The 21,936-nt window shown below is 41.5% G+C and overlaps 1 protein-coding gene and 1 long non-coding RNA gene across 3 annotated transcripts in view; one reads left to right on the forward strand and one right to left on the reverse strand.

Annotated features, from left to right (window-relative positions):
* The first annotated feature begins 763 nt into the window (after positions 1–763).
* On the forward strand, positions 764–5,821 carry LOC130304075 (C-X-C motif chemokine 10-like). The gene is made up of 4 exons (XM_056551901.1): positions 764–858; positions 957–1,080; positions 3,686–3,769; positions 4,680–5,821. Exons 1-4 carry the CDS (start codon positions 798–800, stop codon positions 4,714–4,716), a joined length of 306 nt encoding a protein of 101 aa, XP_056407876.1. The 5' UTR covers positions 764–797; the 3' UTR covers positions 4,717–5,821.
* A 2,539-nt stretch (positions 5,822–8,360) lies between these two features.
* Positions 8,361–21,936, reverse strand: part of LOC130363371 (uncharacterized) — a 114,784-nt gene continuing 101,208 nt past the window's right edge. For both annotated transcript variants that reach the window (XR_008891800.1, XR_008891802.1), the window contains one exon: positions 8,361–9,157. This is a non-coding gene — a long non-coding RNA (uncharacterized LOC130363371). The remainder of the gene's footprint in view (positions 9,158–21,936) is intronic.

The raw sequence follows: 21,936 nt of genomic DNA on the forward strand, positions 1-21,936 counted from the left end.
AAAAACAAGCCCTCATCTTGGTCTGCAGGTGGAAAATTGAAAGTGTTATGATTATTAGAAGGTGAAGAAGAAAAAACGAAAGTGTAAAAAAAAACTGTGTCCTTAAGGGGTTATTTAGTTACTGTATTCATTATTATTATTGTTATTTGGGGGTAGGACATTGCATGCCCTCTATTTCCCAATCTGGGAAAAAAGCTAAATGGAAAATATACCAGCAACTGCCCTCACAAAAATAACTTGTGAGATATTATGCATTTTAGAAAATAATTCCCTTCTTCAGATAAGTGGACATTTCAAGTGGACAAGAGTATGCATAATAAATTAGGTATAAGTATGCACATCAGGAGGTCTGGAAATTAATAAAGGAATAATGACAGAGCCTGAAGCATAATTCAACTTTTTGAATGCAAGTAAACACGAACATAAGTGAAAAACACTTTTTTCATCCCAAAGATGTCCATATCAATAAAACGAAAAATAAGTTAATAATCATATCTTTTGATTACATGTTAACAGATTTTTTTCTTTTAATACTTTATGTGACTCTATTATTATACCCCTTTGTTATAAGAATCAGTAAAAATTTCCTTAAACTTGTAATAAAAAAAAAGTAAACTTTCACTTCTCCAATGTTTTCCAGTGAATAAACCATATGAAGAAAACTGTGGCCGCGAGAAGTTTCCACTATTGACTTGTCATGATGATGTAATCCAATGATATGTGTATAAATTGTCATTACTCTAGGCCACTATTAAGAAAGCCTCATAACCTGGAAGACACATAATCTATTTATCATCATGGACCACAAGAGTATTGTCATCATGTGCGCTGTTCTGCTGTCTGCTACTCTTATAGAAGGTAAAGTATTATTGAAAACAGATCATATTGATTCATTTTCTTACATATATTACATCTACATTATAACCCGCTAAGATTCTGTTTTATTTATTTATCAGGATATGCTGTACCTCGTGGAAATCGCTGTTTATGCAAAAGAAATTCCAACAAGCTCAATGTGATGGCAATGGAAAAGCTGGAGATTCACCCCAGAAGCTCTACATGTGAGAAAATTGAATACATGTAAGTACACCACATGTAATATCCAAAGAATCAAATTATTCCTGTAGCACCCTTTATGGGTCCAGAAATATTCAATATATATTTTAGATCTTGACAAAAGACCCATTTTCTAGATTTACTATTTTCCTGTAAATAACAAAAAATGTAAATTAAATCTCTATTAAAGGGGTAGTCTAGTGGTAAAAAACGTATCCCCTATCCTAAGGATAGGGGATAAGTTTGAGATTGCGGGGGATCCGACCGCTGGGGCCCCCCGTGATCTCTCTGTATGGGGGCCAGGCTCTCCGGGCAGATAGCGGGTGTCGACCACCGCATGAAGTGGCGGCCGACACGCCCCCTCAATACATCGCTCTTCCATAGAGTTGTATTGAGGGGGCGTGTTGGCCGCCGCTTCGTGCGGAGGTCGACACGCCCCCTTCCCGCGGGCTGCCGGGGCCCCGTATAGGAGATCGTGGGGGGCCCCAGCAGTCAGACCCCCCGCGATCTGAAACTTATCCCCTATCCTTAGGATAAGGGATAAGTCGTTCACCACTGGACTACCCCTTTAATAACTTGAAGGGGCTGTATTTAACTTTCTACCTACAGACCTATACAAGGGCTTGTTCTTTGTGCCACCAATATAACTTCATTATCACTCATCTTACCACAAATTCTACAGCGGAAAAAAACATGCAAATTTGCAACTTTTGGGTGGTATATTTTCTACATAATGCACTTTTCGGTAAAATACCATGTTATCCTTATTCAGTAGGTCCATATGATTACAACAATCTGCCCAGAGCAACCGATCAGATTGCTTCTTTTATTTTTATAAGGGCCTTTGAAAAATAAAAGAAGCTATCGGAATGGTACATATGGACAACTGGTCAACTTTTCCCCTACACAGGTTTTGATAAATCTCCCTCTAAAACTTTTTGTAAGAAAATGAATACCGTATATACTCGAGTATAAGCCGACCCGAATATAAGCCGAGGCCCCTAATTTCACCCCAAAAACCCAGGAAAAGTTATTGACTCGACTATAAGCCTAGGGTGGGAAATACATCATCCCCCCTGTCATCATCCAGACCCCCGTCATCATCCCACCCCCCCTTCATCATCACCGCCTGTCATCATTCCCTTGTCATCATCCCACACCCCCCCTTCATCATTCCCTTGTCATCATCCCACCCCCCCCCTTCATCATACCCTTGTCATCATCCCACACCCCCCTTCATCATCCCCTTGTCATCATCCCACACCCCCCCTTAATCATCCCCTTGTCATCATCCCACACCCCCCCTTCATCATCCCCTTGTCATCATTCCCACCCCCCCTTCATCATCACCACATGTCACCAGCCCCCCCCTTCATCATCACCGCTTGTCAATGTCTGATACAGTGGTCTTCAACCTGCGGACCTCCAGATGTTTCATAACTACAACTCCCAGCAAGCCCGGGCAGCCATCGGCTTTCCAGGCTTGCTGGGAGTTGTAGTTTTGAAACATCTGGAGGTCCGCAGGTTGAAGACCACTGCGTCCTTCGACATCATCCAGCCCCCCCACCCTCTCACCCCCTTTAGCTTTGTACTCACCTCCGCTCGGCAGGACGTTAGGTTGCGCTGGTCCGGGCCATCTGTGCTGCAGGACCATCCGGTGGGGAGGGATAGTCGTTCCGGGCTGTCCATCTTCACCGGGGAGCCTCTTCTCCGCGCTTCGGGCCCGGAATAGAGGCGTTGCCTTGACGACGACGCACAGGGACGTTGCTAATGAACGTCCCTGTGCGTCGTCGTCAAGGCAACGTGACTATTCCGGTTCGGGGCCGAGCCCGAAGCGCGGAGAAGAGGCCCCCCCAGTGAAGATGGACAGCCCGGAACGACTATCCCTCCCCACCGGACGGTCCTGCAGCACCGGACCAGCGCACCCTAACGCCGAGCGGAGGTGAGTACAAAACTAAAGGGGGTGAGAGAGTGGGGGGGCTGGATGATGTCAAAGGCCACAGTGGTCTTCAACCTGCGGACCTCCAGAGGTTTCAAAACGACAACTCCCAGCAAGCCCGGACAGCCGATGGCTGCCCGGGCTTGCTGGGAGTTGTAGTTTTGAAACATCTGGAGGTCCGCATGTTGAAGACCACTGAGGGCGGAGAGTTCACTCGAGTATAAGCCGAGGGGGGTGTTTTCAGCACGAAAAATCGTGCTGAAAAACTCGGCTTATGCTCGAGTATATACGGTATGCTAAATTGTCCTCTTCTGACCTATAACACTTACTTTTCTGTATACTGGGCTATAGGAGGCTTATTTTTTGTGCCATTTTTTTGTAGTTTTTATTATTACTATTTTCTGTATTGTTCGGATATTTCCCCACATGACGAGTTAAGTCCTAAACATCAATTATGAATTTATTATTTGTTTCCACAATAATACATGAGTTGTCTCTTTTGTCCTATATAATACATTGAATAATTATCTAGTAAACTAACTAGAATATAAACAAAAGCAATCAGCTAACACCACAAAAATATTAACTAATTCTGTAATTGTACATGCAAAATTATTAGCATAAATAAAGGTACATGAAATTTCTGTGCTGAAATATTCTAATTTCTTTTTCCTGCATTTTTTTCCATAGTGCAACTTTAAAAAATGACTCTGTTCCAAAGTGCGTTAGTCCTGATCTTTTAGCACTAAAGGTTCTTCTGAGTGGAAAGAATCGGTATGTATTATTCATTTATAATTTGTTTCCTACATGCCGTGCTGAATGGAAATGTAAAAACGAGTTCCTCTAAATGAAGGCTCTGGTCCCCAAGTCTAGTATTAGGGTTTATTTGCAACGCGCTTCGATCCCGGACAGGGATCTTCATCAGGCAATGCCTGATGAAGATCCCTGTCCAGGATCGAAACGCGTTGAAAATAAAACCCTAATACTAGACTTGGGGACCAGCGCCTTCATTTAGAGGTACTGGTTTTTAAATTTCCATATTACAATCCCACCGGATAGACTGACGTCACTCCGGGAAGTTCCTCGTGGCAGCAGTCCGGCTATCTCTCTCTCCAGACGCCACTGTAGGTGTCGCAACCCATAAGGGTTTGGACCCCTCTTTGTTTTTGCTCTGATTCACTCCCAAATGGTCCTCACTAGGGGCTCACCCCTTGTTGCTTTTCTCTCCTTTTTACATGCCGTGCTGGAGACTCAAGGACAAAAAAAATATGCTGTAGAGTAACATGTATAATTGTATCAGACATATAATGCAGTCAAATACACATGGTCATCTAGGAATACTTTTCTAGTGTTATGCTGTATAAAATGGTTTTCGGGAATTCTTATAAGTCATCAACTTGTTACAAACATCCAGAATACCCAATGATTGACATTGAGTTGCAGTACCAGGCTCAACAGAGTGTATGGACAAGCCAATATACCAGGATAAACCTGAAAGGGATAGCAGCCTTTTCATTATAGTGATTGTAGGGGTATTGGAGGTCAGAATGTATCATACAGAGATAGTATATGGAAAGAACATTAATATGTTATCCCAGAAAACCCTTTTTAGCTGTTACAACATACAGTATGTAAGTCTTCTTTTTTTTTCTATCACCTATTAACTTTATGTTATTTTTTTTAGGCATCTTAACCATATCAAAGTGATCCGCCACCAATAACTGTGAACATGGATGAAAGAAACCATGCCAAAACAAACCAGTCTAATAGTTATCAGTGCCTTTATTGCTGTGAATAATAGGTTATTTACATTTGTTTATCTTTTACTCTAATAATTTCCTTTGATGAGAAACAGTGTTCTGAAAACATGTTAGTTATACATTTTTTAAAGAGAAACAATGGGGTAGATTTATCAAAACTTGTGCAGGAAAAGCGGACCAGTTGCCCACAGCATACAATCAGATTGCTTAATTTATTTTTCAGAGGCCTTTTAAAAATGAAAGAAGCAATCTGATTGGTCACTATGGGCAACTGAATTACTAATTCCCATTCAGGCGTACACCCTCCTGGGACTAATTTCCCAAACTAGGGAGCCCTATCCAAGTAAAATTTTCCTTTATTAATCCATATTAAAAAATGTATGTTTGTGAGTAAACCAAAATATGATGTGTATTAAAAACACAGCTAATAAAGGAAACTTTTACTTGGATAGAGTTCCCTAATTTGGGAAATTAGTCCCAGGAATTTGGATTGTTAACCCTGGGAAACCCTCAGTGGGAGTTTTGGATTTATACTATGGGCAACTGGTCAATTTTCCTCTGCACAAGTTTTTGATAAATCTCCGCCAATATTTTTAACAAAATGTGTATGTAGTGGATGTAAATATGTTTAGTATTTAAAAATACTATCAAATGTAAAATAATGTAAAATAACATTTAAATAATTTATTTTCATTTCATTAAAAAAATGTTTTTTTTTTATTACAGTCAGTTTGTTCTATTGCCTAAATTTGAATAAATCTGCATATATCTGCATATTTTTACAAGTTAAATTGTTGGAGAAATTAATGTGTGTGTATTTGAGTAAATGTACTGTAGATCATTTGTGCTCTTTTAGCTATTATGTACTTTATGGGGGGCCTTTATCATTGTAGGTGTAAGTGAAGCATTTTTCTACACCTTTTTTTGTGTGTGCTGATAATGTGTAGGAGCACCACATTTATTAAATGGTCGTAGAGCATTCCATAAATTTTGTGCAGGTCACATTTTCTGAAATTTTACTATTCACATACACCATAAAGCTGAGCTAAGCCTGGGCTGGTGTACTTTAGAGACTTTTCAGTGGCTTTGCGCCTTTTTTGTGCCTTTTCCCCAAATGTGCAGTTCATAAAACCCTTCTATATCATGTGTTTTGCCAAAATCAGTGGATTGCAACTCAAAATCAGCAAAAAAGGTGCAAATAAAACCTGTTTGCACCTTTTTTTGTGCCTTTTCAAGACACAAAAAACAGTCTAAAGACAATTATAAATGTCGGCCTAAAAGTATAAACTATGATGCTGCTGGGGAGATCAGCTTTGTAGAGACAGGCAAGCTGCATTAAAAAGCAGTCAGAGACAATTTAAAGATACAATACTATACAATTCATCTACAAAAGAACAAACATACAGCCTTATTCCCATAGGCACGAAAATAAAAGAAATGCTGCTAGTCTAAACACTAGCTAAACATAAACATACAACTTTCCTTCACTATACAGGTGGCTTACTACCAGCCACCCCAACAATAAATGTATTACCTATAATGGGAAGAGAGATGAGTGAGCTAAACCCCATGAACCCGGATTTGACTTGAATTTCAAGGTGGCCACAGCTTGCAGAACTTTCGAACACTGCGCAAACCTTAAAAGGTGTGAACTAATAACATAAGGGATGAGGAGGGTAGACCAGTATTTCTTACAGCTATCACATGATGACCCCAGGTTATACAATGATTTGCAGGTTTATGTGGGTAGGGTTAACACATAGTTAAAACTCCATGTACTGCTATGCTGACAGCATTCTGGACAGAGATTGTCATGAACGGGGGTAGGGGGTGGCAGGGTGAAGTGAGCCCTAAAGCTGTCCCTAAGACCACTTGCCCATCTGCCTTAAATGACGGATCGACAACTTGGAGCCTGCCCCTTTCTTGCGCTAAAGTGCATGGACGTCAAAGCCAACAAAACAAACAGAACTGTACAAAGTCAGGGAACAAGTCGGGAACATAACAGGAATACAATAACCAACAGACAGATATTTAAATACAAACAAGGCAGGAAATAGCATACTAACAGGTCAGAAAATCAAGAGCACTGTTCACACTGGACTCAGAACAAGGAATACACTAGACACCCCCCCTCCAAGCATGGAGGGACATCAATACTAAAGCCAAATAGGCTCCTAGCTAGTGGACACACTCCACAGTGAAGGATACTAAATATAGAATATAGAGTGACTGTTTCTCAAGATCTTTACACAAAACTGTAGTAAGGGATTACTATGTATTTTGCACGGTATAAAGTGTAAAAAAAAAATGTGACAGGTAATAATAGTGGAGACCGGAATAAAAGGATGTGTGCGCATACCTGTTAATGAGTTAAAATTATTAACTCTATGGCTTTGTGAGTGTTATGATAGTAGATGTGTAAATGTTTAAGATTGGTAAAAAAGAGGGTTATTAGTATAAAGGTTTGAAAAGTGTAAAAGTGCGATCCCCAACTGAATAAAGTATCATAAATCACAATTTATTAAGTGTACTGAACATATAAAATAAACATATAAATAAAATAGAGGGAGAGCGCTGGGCCCTAGCGCTATAAGTCTCCCAATATATTCAATACAGTGTATAAAAACTATATATCACACATGGCTGTGGGTCACTTAAAATGAAGCAATTGTTAGATTGTCACACAAAAATCACCAAAACGTAGAATCTAATAAGGTGGTTCTACATGGACCACTGTTTACATAATCAAATCATCCAGCATATAAGTATCAAAAAAGTGAGAACATAAGAGTCTCCGGATGTGCTTAAAATATAACTTTTACTAGTAGCAATTAAAATTATTAAACTATTATAGGTGTTGATTCATGAAATAGCCAAATGGCAAAATTAAACAGAGAAGAGTGCTGTTTTATGGATAGTTGCTGAGCCCAGCCAACATCCCTATTGCACAATCACTGTTAAAACGTAAGATAAATACACAGCCAGCACAATCACTGGATAAGGTACGTAACAAAAACTTGATATTATAATAGAATTTCCACCAACGCGTTTCTGCCACCGTTTATGGTGGCGTCATCAGGGAGGAATATATAACTATCTTTCTATTATCCAGATAGGTACCACAAAATGTATAACAATCAATTAATATATATGCCAAAGAAACATATATATTAATATATATATATTAATTGATTGTTATACATTTTGTGGTACCTATCTGGATAATAGAAAGATAGTTATATATTCCTCCCTGATGACGCCACCATAAACGGTGGCAGAAACGCGTTGGTGAAAATTCTATTATAATATCAAGTTTTTGTTACGTACCTTATCCAGTGATTGCGCTGGCTGTGTATTTATCTTACATTTTAACAGTGATTGTGCAATAGGGATGTTGGCTGGGCTCAGCAACTATCCATAAAACAGCACTCTTCTCTGTTTAATTTTGCCATTTGGCTATTTCATGAATCAACACCTATAATAGTTTAATAATTTTAATTGCTACTAGTAAAAGATATATTTTAAGCACATCCGGAGACTCTTATGTTCTCACTTTTTTAATTGTTAGATTGTGGAAGTTTTTATTTTTTTCAAACAATAAAGTGGTAACAGTTCGTAGATACTTAACACAAAGCAATACGATTGCTGTAACAGTATAGAAGAGCGTGTCTGCTGATTGTACCAAAGCGATACTGTTGCTTTCACATTGAAGGAAATTGTATCTGCTGGCCGCTCGCTGTGCGAGTCTGTAAAGGTGGGCTGAGAATGAGGGGACTGCAGATGTTGCAAATACAATCCCGCACTAGATGGATTCTGCCGGGTCTCAGTTGTATAATCCTGTGGAAGTAAAAAGTTACTGCTGTAAGGGTAAAGTCACGGCACTGCGGCCGTTAAGGACAAGTTGGTAAGTACAGTCCTGTTCACCTGCTGTCTGACCTGTGGAGCAAGCAATAAACAATTACGGCACTGCGGCCGTTACAGGATCCTCTGAACCTGCCACCCGACCTGCAAGCACCCGCACTGCGGACATAGAATGGTAATCAAGAGTGTGAGGCAAAACAGTTAATTGACAGTACCAGGGTACCTCTCCCGTAGTCCTGTATGTAGCTGGTATTCGCCCAAGCTGTAGGAATCTCTTCTGGGTTCTGTACTTGCTTTTAGCGGTCGGTGGTGTCCTGTAGATGGTTTGTAGGTGCGTCCTCGTGGCGGGGGACGCACAATGGATGATGCTGTGGCCCGGTAAGAGCGGCTGTGATCCAGTTGTCAGAAGTGCTTCATGTAGTGACTGGTAATACAGTCAGTGGTAGACTAGATGTCTTCCTCAGTAGTCTTAATGGTATAAGAGCTCAGTCTGCGTCTCATCTTGTCTCCCAAGTGGCAAGTAAAGAAGGGGTGGTAAACTCTGGCATTGGGATGTGTCCCATTCCAAGAGTCGAAACGGATTGGGGATCAGGAGAGGAAAGAAATAAAAAAGAGAAACAAGGTAGAAAAGATGAAAATGCGAAGAAAAAATTTAAGAAAATAAAAGTAGTAGAATATAGTGAAGTGGGGAAAAGATAAAAAGAGTTGAAATAGTGACAATAGTAATATAAAAATACTATATACTATTTCAATGACCCGAATCGTCGCAGATCGTCAGTGTGAATTCACCGGCGATCTGTGACAATCGCCGTACATGGGGGATTCTGATGACACCCCTGGGCATTTTCACTGGGTGCCTGTTGATAGATATCAGCAGTCACACCAGTCCGGTCCCCGCCCGGTGCGCATCGGGGACAAAAATTCCCATGAACGTACGCGTACATCCTTAAGAACCAGGGAGCTAGGATGTATTCACACGTCCGTAGTCCTTAAGTGGTTAAAATATAACATTAATAAAACCACTCAGTGAACGGCGTAAAAAAGTAGAGTTGCTGATTTTTGGTCACTTTATTTACAAGAAAAAAATTTATAGAAAGCAATCAAAAAGCGCTAAACATTTTTAAAGTAGTAAAATAAAACAAAACCTATATAAATTACAATAACAAATGGAAAATATAGGTTACAGAATATGAGAGAGTGACCCTGAAACATGGGGAATATTGTTCAATAAGAAGTGAAACTGAAAGACTTGCTTCCTGGAAATCATATGCATTAGCATGAAGCAAACTTTAACATTCCACTTCCTTTTTTATGAATCTGAAACTTATACTAAACATTAACCAATCGTTCTCTCATGGAAAGTACAATATTATTATGTCAGCCACAGTGACTTCTGAGAGCAACTGAAAGGAACAGCTTCACAAATATTTAATCCATAATATTTTATGTTTCACAAGTCTTATAGATATTTCAAGAGGTTTTCTATTAAACTTTATTGCCGTTTAAAGCAAAAGTATTAAACCCTTCTAATATACTTTGTGCTTACTATTTCAAGATTATTGAATGAGAGCACTCTTGTTAACATTGAAAGGCTGCAAACTCATATATACTCAGTCCTGCTGTCAACTAAGAACTTGATACAGTTGTGTCTAATGTGGGCAATGCCCTGTGAGCTAAACAGCCTGGGCTCCAGATATTAGTCAAAAACACACACAGTAGTTCAGCAACATCCACCCTCCAAGACGTTACGCAGAGGATGGCTTATTTTAAGAGGGGGAGTTTGTGGTGACCCGCTAGAAAACATGTTACACTGCCTGTCATCTCAGGCAGATGTTGCCTTAGGTGTCTGTTTTGGCCCACTGTTCCAGGACACTTGTTATTTAATTTTGTCTTTATTATTCCATGTTTTCTACAAATATATACTGTTTGTCCTGTATAATGTGTACTGTACCTTTAAGGGAAAGGTTGGTGTTATGTGATCACTGTGATCACTGTGGCCAATTAGATTCCATCCCTAAGCCCCCCTTGTTGGGCTGAACAGGGAGAAGTTAGTTAGTGTAGCTCAGTCAGAGCTAGAGGAAGCACTTCTGCTCTACTGTGCCCCATACCTCTAATGGGGACAGGTGTTCTAGTTGGGGCCTAGAAGGAGGAAGTCTGGTCCTGGGCAAGGAGAAGAGGGGAGCGTCTGTGCAGTATTCAAGCCAGTGAAGTCTGTGGATAAGTCAAGTGTCGAGCAGCTACCCTAAACAGCTAGCATTCTGCCATCCAGGACAAGTCAGTCAAAGTCCAGTTGTGGGGAGAAGTTGTTTTAGAGCTGAAAGAGACCCATAATGCAAGTCAAGGATAACGAGAGTCAAAGCCTCCAGCAGCTCTTGTCCAAGAATGAATGTTCACCCCTGGCAGTAACCAATTCCGTGGATGAAGTGATGAGTTCCCCAAGTCTGTGTTAGTTGGCTCCCCAGTCAGTCTAAAGTCCTTTGCCCCATAACTACAAGTCCCAGAGTGCCCAGTGATTTAAATGGGCACTGTCATGAAATAAAAAAAATGATATGTTGTAGTACTTAAGTACTACAACATATCTCTAATATACTTTAATAAAAAAAAAGTGATTTTAAAACAGTTTTAAATCACTTTTAAATTTGGCCACTAGGGGTCGCCCTCCTAGTGGCCGAATGCATTGGGCAGTGACGTCACTAATGAATTTTGACTCGTTGAAGCCTTGCAACGAGTCGGAATTCATTCACTGCGGTGCTCGCTCCCGCCTGTCAATCAGACAGGCGGGAGCGAGCGCTTTGAATGAAAAGGACGCGCGCAGGCTCCCTGGCAGGCCCCGGTGACAGGTAAGATTATCTATGTTGTGTCTGTTACTGAATGTTTTTGCAGGGGGAAGGGGGGTAGTGGGTTGTGCGGCGCAGCGGGGCCGGGGGGATTGCGGGAGCGGGATGGGCCATCACGGTGTCCCTCCAGTTGTTTCCCCAATACAACTCCCAGCATGCCCTGACAGCCAATAGATGTCAGGGCAAGCTGGGAGTTGTAGTGGTGAAACAGCTGGAGGGACACTGAATAGGTGAACTAAGGGGGGGTGGGGAGGGAGTTGAGCAGCGCGACGAGGCTGGGGGGGTTGTGGTCTGCGCGGCGGGGAACGGGATGTGCGGCCATCACGGTGTGCCTCCAGTTGTTTCCCTATTACAACTCCCAGCATGCCCTGACAGCCAGTAGATGTCAGGGTATGCTGGGAGTTGTAGTGGTGAAACAGCTGGAGGCACCCTGTTAGGAGAACTAAGGGCGGAAGTTGGCCCCCAGCAGGCATCAGTGACGTGGTGCCTGCTGGGGAAGTCTGCCTGGTAGTGAGCACAATACCAGGCAGACTAAATGCCATTTTTAAAATAGTAAAAAAAAAAAAAAAGCAGGGAAGGTGTTAGGGATAGAAGGGCAATAGGCAGAGACAGAAGAAAAAAAAACATGATGGTGGGAGCTACCCTTTAAAGTGACTATCTCTGCACCTCTACCCCAATTATTGCACGACCAAAGTTTGCTGTTATACTGCATGGACTGTAACATCTGTTTGCAAGACCTTTTAAGTAAAAGTAGTTTCCATAACCCTGAATCTGTGGTCTTTATTGCCCTAGCACTTGGCCCATGGGGTGCTTATCCTCAGAGTGTGGATCTATCCAAAGTACTTAGCCTTTTTTTGTCCCTCCCCCGCACACACACGGTTTACTCCCTTTGTGCCCCACACACAGACAGGGGTTTACCCTTTTGTCCTAACAAAAATAAAAGAACGAATATTATCCTCTCCCTAACTGTTACCATGCAGAGCACTGGGTCCACTTCCTGCAAATGCCTCTTGTGCCAGGATGGGGAGGTCCCAGCTTTGATGATAACTGGTAGGCCTCAGTCTGCGACCTACAAACACGAGTGACTTATGTCCAATATGCACTGTCATGCTGCACTAAACACCGCAGTATATATCCTACATCCTCTTCCCTTGTCTGTTGAAGAAGATCCAGGACACTCTTGCTGCTGTGCCTACTGCTGGTTTACAATTCAATAAAAAAATACAGGTACACTTGAAAATGTAGCTGTTGCTTTAAAAAACTATTGACATGTCCTAGGTTGGGTTCAGTGTATGCAATCGAAAAATGAATGTGAAGCCTTTTCCCTAATGAAAGATTAACTCACCCCCCCTTTACCCATTTTTGAATTAAAATAATGTAAACAAAAATAAGCATATGTGGTATTGCGGAAATGTCTGAAATATTAAAATATAACGTTAATAAAACCACTCAGTGAATGGCGTAAAAAAAAAGTAGAGTTACTGATTTTTGGTCACTTTATTTACCAGAAAAATAATGATACAAACTACTGATCAGAAAAGACTATTTTAAGCATAAAAATTTTCTTACAAAAGTAAAAACATTTTTAAAGTAGTAAAACAAAACATATATAAATTGCAATAAAAAATGGAAAATATAGGTTGCAGAATATAAGAGAGTAACACTTCTTTAAAAATAACCCTGAAACATGGGGAATATTGTTCAATAAGAAGTGAAACTGAAAGAATTGCTTCCTGGAAATCATATGCATTAGCATGAAGCAAACTTTTAACATTCCACTTCCTATTTTATGAATCTGAAACTTATACTAAACATTAGCCCATCGTTCTCTGATGGAAAGTACAATATTATTATGTCAGCCACAGTGACTTCTGAGAGCAACTGAAAGGAACAGCTTCACAAATATTTCATCCAGAACATTTTATGCTTCACAAGTCTTATAGATATTTCAAGAGGTTTACTATTAAACTTTATTGCCGTGTAAAGCAAAAGTATTAAACCCTTCTAATATACTTTGTGCTTACTATTTCAAGATTATTGAATGAGAGCACTCTTGTTAGTTGTGTCTAGTGTGGGCAATGCCCTGTGAGCTAAAAGGCCTGGGCTCCAGACATACACATTGTAGAAAACTATCAACTGCTGCTACTGTACAAGTACAGATGAAACATAGAAATTTTCAATAATCTGAGTGCCGCCAGAGGCGGCTCTCTAATTAGGCGATTTAGGCGGCCGCCTAAGGCCTCATGCTAAAAGGGGCCTCGCGGCCGCCTAAATCGCATAATTAGCTCATTCCTGCAGAATGACATATATAAATGTCATGATGTGCAGGTAGTCCGCGCATTATGACATTTATATATGTCATGCAGTTAACCCGGCAATGCGCGGCATCGCACGGGTTAACTGGCAGAATTCCTGCTGTTACCAGCGGGGGACAACTTCTGCAAGCCTCCCCTGGACCATCTGTGGATGGTCCTGGTAAGCGATCACTGTGATTGGTCCCTGTGGACCAATCACAGTGATCGCTGACTGGGGGGTAAAAGTTCAGATCCCCCTGCTCTGCCTGCCCCTAGAAGTCGGGCAGAGCGGGGGTAGAGGATACTGGGAGGTGCGGGGGGGGGGGGGCCGCGGCACATACCTCCGGAGGGACAGACGGGAATGGCGCAGCAGTAAGGACCGGTGGCAGGCACACGTGGAGGTGGAGGCGGCAGCAGGCAAGTCTAGAAGGCAGCAGCGGCAGGCAAGTGGAAGCAGCAGTGAACATCGCCGTAAAGTGATATTCACTGCAGCTTCTAGAAGTTTCAAGGCATGCTGGGAGTTGTAGTTTTGCAACATCTGGAGGGCTGCAGTTTGGAGACCACTGTACAGTGGTCTCCAATCTGTGCTCTTCCAGATGTTGCAAAACTACAACTCTTAGCATGCCAAGACAGTCCAGGCATGCTGGGAGTTGTAGTTCTGTAACATTTGGCCCTTCAGATGTTGCCGAAATACAACTCCCAGCATGTCTGGGCAGTCTGGGCATTTTTGGAGTTGAAGTTTTGCAACAGCTGGAGGCACAAGGGTTGGGAAACACTGAGTTATGAAACAATGTTTCCCAACCAGTATGCCTCCAGTTGTTGCAAAACTACCAGAAGACAGCCGAAGGGCATGCTGGGAGTTGTAGTTTTGCAACAACTGGAGGAGAACAGTTGGGGGACCGCTAAGTAGTGGTGTCCAAACTGTAGCCCTCCAGATGTTGCAAAACTTCAACTCCAAGCATGACCAGACTGCCCAGGCATGCTGGGAGTTGTAGTTCGGCAACATCTGAAGGGCCAGATGTTACAAAACTACAACTCCTAGCATTCTTGGACTGTTTGGGCATGCTGGGAGTTGTAGTTTTGCAACATCTGGAATAGCACAGATTGAACACCACTGCACAGTGGTCCCCAAACAGCAGCCCTCCAGAAACTACAACTCCCAGCATGCATGGACAGCCAAAGGGCAGGCTGGGAGTTGTAGTTTTGCAACAGGTTTGAACAGGGTACATTCACATGGGCGGGTTTACAGCAAGTCTCACGCTGCAAGTTTGAGATACAGCAAATTTTCCGATGCAGCCCCAACTCCCAGCGGGAAACTCGCTGTGAACCCACCCATGTGAAGGTACCCTAAAAACACTACACTACACTACACAAAATAAAAAGTAAAACACTACACAACACAAATAAAAAGTATAACACTACATATACACATACCCCTACACAGTCCCCCCCCCCCCCCAATAAAGATGAAAAACATTAGGTACGGCACTGTTTCCAAAATGGAGCCTTCAGCTGTTGCAAAACAACAACTCCCAATATTGCCGGACAGCCATTGACTGTCCTGGCAGGCTGGGAGTTTTGCAACAGCTATAGGCACCCTGTTTGGGAATCACAGTCATGGAATACCCCGATGTCCACCCCTATGCAAATCCCTGATTTAGGGCTCAAATGCGCATGGTGCTCTCTCACTTTGGAGCCCTGTCATATTTCAAGGCAACAGTTTAGAACCACATATGAGATATTTCTGTAATCGGGAGAAATTTTGGGGGGGTGGGGGGGCTTTTTCTCGTCTTACCCTTTATTAAAAGGTAAAGTTGGGGTCTACTCCAGCATTTTTTTTTTTTGCAGTAACTTGCTGGTGTTGCCCCGTACTTTATTTTCACAAAAGGGAAAAAAGACCCCCAAAATTTGTAACGTAATTTCTCCTGAGTACGGAAATAACCCATATGTGGACGTAAAATGTTCTGTGTGCGCACAACAAGGCTCAGGAGTGAGAGCGCCATGTACATTTGAGCTGATTTGCACAGGGGTGGCTGATCGTTATAGCGGTTCTGACATAAATGCAAAAAAAAAAAATACCCACATGTGACTCCATTTTGGAAAGTACACCCTCACGTAATGTAACAAGGGGTATAGTGAGCCTTAACACCCCACAGGTGTTTGACGAATTTTTGTTAAAGTTGGATGGGAAAATGAAAAAAAAAATTCACAAAAATGCTGGTGTTACCCAAAATTTTTCATTTTCACAAGGGGTAATTGGAAAAAAGCCTCCCAAAATTTGTAACCCCATTTCTTCTGAGTATGAAAATACCCCACATGTGGATGTAAAGTGCTCTGCGGGCGAACTGCAGGGCTCAGAAGAGAAGAAGTGCCATTTGCCTTTTGGAGAAAGAATTTGGATGGAATTGAAGGCCATGTGTGTTTACAAAGCCCCCATGGTGCCAGAACGGTGGACCCCATTTTGGAACTACACCCCTCAAAGAATTTTATTAGAGGTGCAGTGAGCAATTACACCCCACAGGTGTCTGACAGATTTTTGGAACAGTGGTCAGTGAAAATGAAAAATGTAATTATGTGAGGGTGTAGTTTTTTTTTTCTTCTTCTTTTTATCGCTCTTGGGGGGCCTCAGATATATTTTTGCCTAAGGCCTCAAAAAGTCTAGAGCCACCTCTGAGTGCAGCCTCTACCCTTTGAATGGGTCTGATCAGTATTTTATGAATTTTGGTATGTCTGTTATACTTTTATTCAGCCACTGGGGTATTATTCCATCATGATATGTGGTGTTATCCAGTCACAGCATAAGAGATTTATACAGTCATGGTGACATTATAGCAGTAAGCCAGGCCCCTTATGTGGCGTAATTTGATCACATGACACCCTACTATTCCAATGGGACTGCCAGGAAGTCTCAAAGCGGCATGGGGCAGGAAGAAAGGTAGAAGAAATGGAAAGTGAAAATGGGAACAATGGTGCACAGGGGACATCATTTTGGGCCGGTAAACATGGGGCAGCTGTAATTAGTGTCCATGCAATGTAGAGTCCATTGCAATTACCAGTCAAGATGGTTGATCATTGCAGAGGACATGTGCTATCGGCCATTACTGCTCCTTCTGCAATTATGCATCTTCTCACCTTAAAGGAGATATCCAGGATTGAAAAATGTATCCCCTATCTCCCGTACGGGGCCCCGGTTCTCTGGCCAGAGAGTGTGAAGGTAGCGCTTCGGCACTGCCATAGAGTTGTATTGAGGGGGCGCATCAGCCGCCGCTTCGTGGAATGGTTGACTGTGCATGTGCGGCATCTTGCACATCGCAGTGTGTCTGCTCGTAGTGGTAATTGCCTCTCCGAGCACGGGCATGTAAAGCCACCATGCAGCAGTCCTTTAGTGGTGGATCTGCAGTGTAAAATACGCTGTGGGTCCGCTCGTGTGAACGTACCCTAAAAGGGTACTCCTGCCCTAAGACATCTTATCCTTTGGATAGGGGATAAGATGCCTGATTGTGGGGGGCCCACCCCTCAATGCAAGCCTATGGGTGGGGGCCTGGCAGCTGCCACGCCCCCTCCCATAGGCTTGCATTGAGGGGGCAGAGTGTGATGTCACACGGGGCGGAGCCGCGACGTCACGATTCTCTGGCCCCGTGGTCGTGATTCATCAGACTCGGAGTGATGCATGAAAGATTGCGGGGGTCCCCAGTGGCAGGACCCCCCATGATCAGGCATCTTATCCCCTATGCTTTGGTTAGGGGATAAGATGTCTTAGGGCCGGAGTACCCCTTTAATGATAGATACTGGATATATGTGAGGTGATACATATTTGTCAGTTTTATGTATTCGTCTTGATCCATAGATATTTAAATATGTAAAACTGAACAATAGACCATCCACTGAACATTTGTGGTGGTTTTGTCTATATGTCATGTCTCTGTTTGGGAAATCGGTTGGGGACTTAATTTGGATGAGTAATCACTGTTTATGTAGCATCATATTTATACAATTTTTCCCCCAATTAGAAACTTGGGGCTCCAATAAGTGCATTAACATCTAGTGCATGTATTAATATAATCCCTTTATTATATGACTTCTCAGTGTATGTGCGGACAATCCACAGACAGCGTTGCGTCGGCAGAATGTTTGGGCGCTAGCACTGCTCAGAAATGTACCGTCATTATAGACAGTAATGTATTTACAAACAGAATCTGCATTTTACAGGTTCAATGTTTTGCGGACCCCTGCATCAGGATTTCAGTGGCAGATGTTGCTGCCTCGGAAATTCCACTGTGTGAACAGAGCAGCAGAATCCCAGAATCTTAATGTTCCCATGCAGAGCACTGGGCCCACTTCCTGCAAATGCCCTTGTGCCAGGAGGGGGAAGTTCCAGCTTTCGCAATTGCAGCTGGCCTGACGAAGCGCATAGTGCGCGATACGGACCGTCGCCCGTACCTCTCTCCCCCACCTGCTCTGTTTGTCCGCTCTCCCATGCATGTTTGTTTACTGCCAAGCCGTAATGAAATAAAAGAAGCTTGATGACCCCGAACGACCTGGTGAGTGCTCCATTCTTTATACATCTATTACGGATCATATCATATATACTCAGTCCTGCTCTCAACTGAGAACTGGCTCTGTAAGCTAAAAAGCCTGCGCTTTGGCCTTACACTTTATAGAAAACTGCTGCCTCTGCACAGATGAAGCACGGAAATTTTCAGTAATCTGAGTACACCCCTGAAGCACCATGTACTGGTACCCTTTAAATGTATCTAATGAAAATTTTATTGCCACCATGCCCCAAGAGCCCCCCTTGACACACTAGGCTGGCTGTTTATGTTCAGTGTGATGTTGCACTGTGTACGTACTATCTGTGTGCACCATGCAATCACAATGCTTAAAGGGGTACTCCGGTGAAAACCTTTTTTCTTTTAAATCAACTGGTGCCAGAAAGTTAAACAGATTTGTAAATTACTTCTATTAAAAAATCTTAATGCTTCCTGTACTCATTAGCTGCTGAATACTACAGAGGAAATTATTTTCTTTTTGGAATTCTCTCTGATGACATCATGAGCACACTGCTCTATAATAATAATTTCTCTTTATTTATTGTTGTCCTTAGTGGGATTTGAACCCAAGTCCCCAGCACTGCAAGGCAGCAGTGGCAACCACTGAGCCACCTTGCTGCCCTTAGCATACATCTGCTATGCACGGTTGCTAAAATGGACAGAGATGTCAGCAGAGAGCACTGTGGTCGTGATGCCATCAGAGTTCCAAAAAGAAAGGAATTTCCTCTACAAATATGTTTAACTTTCTGGCACCAGTTGATTTAAAAGAAAAAAGGTTTTCACCGGAGTACCCCTTTAAACACAGTAGGCTTCCTTTCTGCTTCAATAGGTATGACACATAGTGTAATATTTCGTGTTGGGATCTGATATGGAACACATTTTTTCAGCCGTACAAGTCCTTTGGAGTCGTGAAGAGAAGACATAAGATTGTGCTGCACTGTTGTCCCTTTTTTTTTTTCCACAGAACATCATGAATTTATTTTTTAGTTATTTATTCATTATAATTACCCATTAATCATAATTTTTTAAAATTATATTATTCAAAGTATATATTTTTTATGAGGGTACATTCCAATGAATTTAGCTACCTGCCTCCTCGCTGTCCAATCGCCGAATGACTGCTCAGTGCCTGAGATCCAGGCATGAGCAGTCATGCGGCAGAATCGTCAATCACTGGTTTCCTATGAGAAACCAGTGATCAATGATGAAGATCAGTGTGTGCAGTGTTATAGGTCCCTATGGGAGCTATAACACTGCAAAAAAAAAGTGAAAAAAAAAAAGTGAATAAAGATCATTTAACTCCTCCCCTATTAAAAGTTTGAATCACCCCCCTTTTCCCCTAAAAAAAAAACACAGTGTAAATAAAAATAAAAATAAACATATATGGTATCACCGCGTACGGAAATGTCCGAATTATAAAAATATATCATTAATTAAACCGCACGGTCAATGGCGTGCGCGCAAAAAAATTCAATAGTCCAAAATAGTGCATTTTTGGTCACTTTTTATATCATTTAAAAATGAATAAAAAGCGATCAATAAGTCCTATCAATGCAAAAATTGTACCGTTAAAAACTTCAGATCACGCGCAAAAAATGAGCCCTCATACCGCCCCATACACGGAAAAAGAAAAAAGTTATAGGGGTCAGAAGATGACAATTTTAAACGTATTAATTTTCCTGCATGTAGTTATGATTTTTTCCAGAAGTACGACAAAATCAAACCTATATAAGTAGGGTAGAATTTTAATTGTATGGACCTACAGAATAATGATAAGGTGTCATTTGTACCGAAAAATGCACTATGTAGAAACGGAAGCCCCCAAAAGTTACAAAACGGCGTTTTTGTTTTTCAATTTTGTCGCACAATGATTTTTTTTTCCGTTTCACCGTAGATTTTTGGGCAAAATGACTGATGTCATTACAAAGTAGAATTGGTGGCGCAAAAAATAAGCCATCATATGGATTTATAGGTGCAAAATTGAAAGAGTTATGATTTTTTAAACGCAAGGAGCAAAAAACGAAAAAGCAAAAACGGAAAAACCCCCGGTCCTTAAGGGGTTAAACATAGCAGGCTTCCTTTCTGCTTCAGTAGGTATGACACATAGTGTAATATTTCGTGTTGGGATCTGATATGGAACACATTTTTTCAGCCGTACAAGTCCTTAGGAGTCGTGAAGAGAAGACATAGGATTGTGCTGCACTGTTGTCCCTTTTTTTTCCACAGAACATCATGAATTGATTTTTTAGTTATTTATTCATTATAATTACCCATTAATCATAATTTTTTTTTCTTATATTATTCACAGTATATATTTTTTATGAGGGTACATTCCAATGAATTCAGCTATTTATTGTTTTATTTTTATATGGTTGCACTATGGCATACTATGGACACATTTGTATCACTATGTATTTAATTTATACACATAACTTTATGTATTTATTTTTTTACACATAACATTATGAATTTATTTATTTATTTCCTATTTTTCATTTTCACAATTAATATTATATATTTATCAATATTCCAATTTATTTCTAATTGGGTATATTTATACTTTACATAGGGTATATTTAATTAATTCAGTTATTTATTTTTCCATTTTACATGGTTGCAGGTATTGCACAATTTGTATCACTATGTATTCAATTAATTGTATTTCTATTTATTGTTATTTATTTTCTAGGCACCTTATTCACATCACTAATAAATGGCACTTTATATTGTACGATAGCACCTTTTGTTTGTTTTTTTATCACTTTGTGTATGGTTTGTACACGCATTCTTTGTTTTTTGGTTGGTATATATATGCATTGTCACTCATTAGTTTCACTCTTCTCACTTTCACAACTTTCATCATTTCACACATTCTTGCACTTTCACTCTATGGCACATCACTTCTTGTCTGTCTATACTCCTTACTTAAATTGCCAGCTTATGATTAATGGTGTTCACACTGTTTGGGAGGATTTGCCCACACCTAATATGGCGGCAGCCGAGCGCTTGGTGTGCGCACGCGCAGGTCCCGTGATGCTTCGGATCGCGTCCTCCTCTCTCGGGTGACGTCACTGATGGCGGCTGATCCCGCGAGAGGATGATGGAGATGCGATGATTCCGGGCGGCGCGTGCCAAGCGCCACAATAGATGGCGCCAATGCACTACTTCCTATTGGTAAGCACACAAGGACCCCATATATATAGCTCCCTGTGTCCCCCCTCCTCAACACTCCCAGACGAAGCGGGGCAAGACGCGTTGGAGTGTGAGGCGGGGAACACACTGTATTGCTGTGGTTAGTATTTGTACTGTGTACCTATGTGAACTGCTGTTTATCCAGTGACACGCTAATTATAGGCAATTGTGGCACCACTGACCTAATATAGCCACAGTTTGATATATTTGTTCTTGTATATTGTTTACACATATGGCCACAATGCAATATGCCTCACTTGGACATGTAGTATTTGTATTGCTGAGTAGCATATCTGTATTGCCTTATTGCCATTTGTCCTCATTTTTTGAGGCACTATCAGTTCAGCACAACCACCCTTCAGGTGTACATTTATCCTGCAATATATTTTGTGTGTTCCTTTTGGACCTGCAATACTCGCTAGATTGAGTAATTTATTATTATTGTGA

Source organism: Hyla sarda, chromosome 1, assembly GCF_029499605.1.
Source record: "Hyla sarda isolate aHylSar1 chromosome 1, aHylSar1.hap1, whole genome shotgun sequence".
NCBI lineage: Eukaryota > Metazoa > Chordata > Amphibia > Anura > Hylidae > Hyla > Hyla sarda.

What these genes read in the sequence shown, in the direction of transcription:
- LOC130304075 (XM_056551901.1), top strand. Translation starts at nt 798, where the DNA reads ATGGACCACAAGAGTATTGTCATCATGTGCGCTGTTCTGCTGTCTGCT. An exon ending in TGTGAGAAAATTGAATACAT is followed by an intron (nt 1,081 to 3,685) that starts GTAAGTACACCA and finishes TTTTTTCCATAG; the next exon opens with TGCAACTTTAAAAAATGACT. An exon ending in CTTCTGAGTGGAAAGAATCG is followed by an intron (nt 3,770 to 4,679) that starts GTATGTATTATT and finishes TATTTTTTTTAG; the next exon opens with GCATCTTAACCATATCAAAG.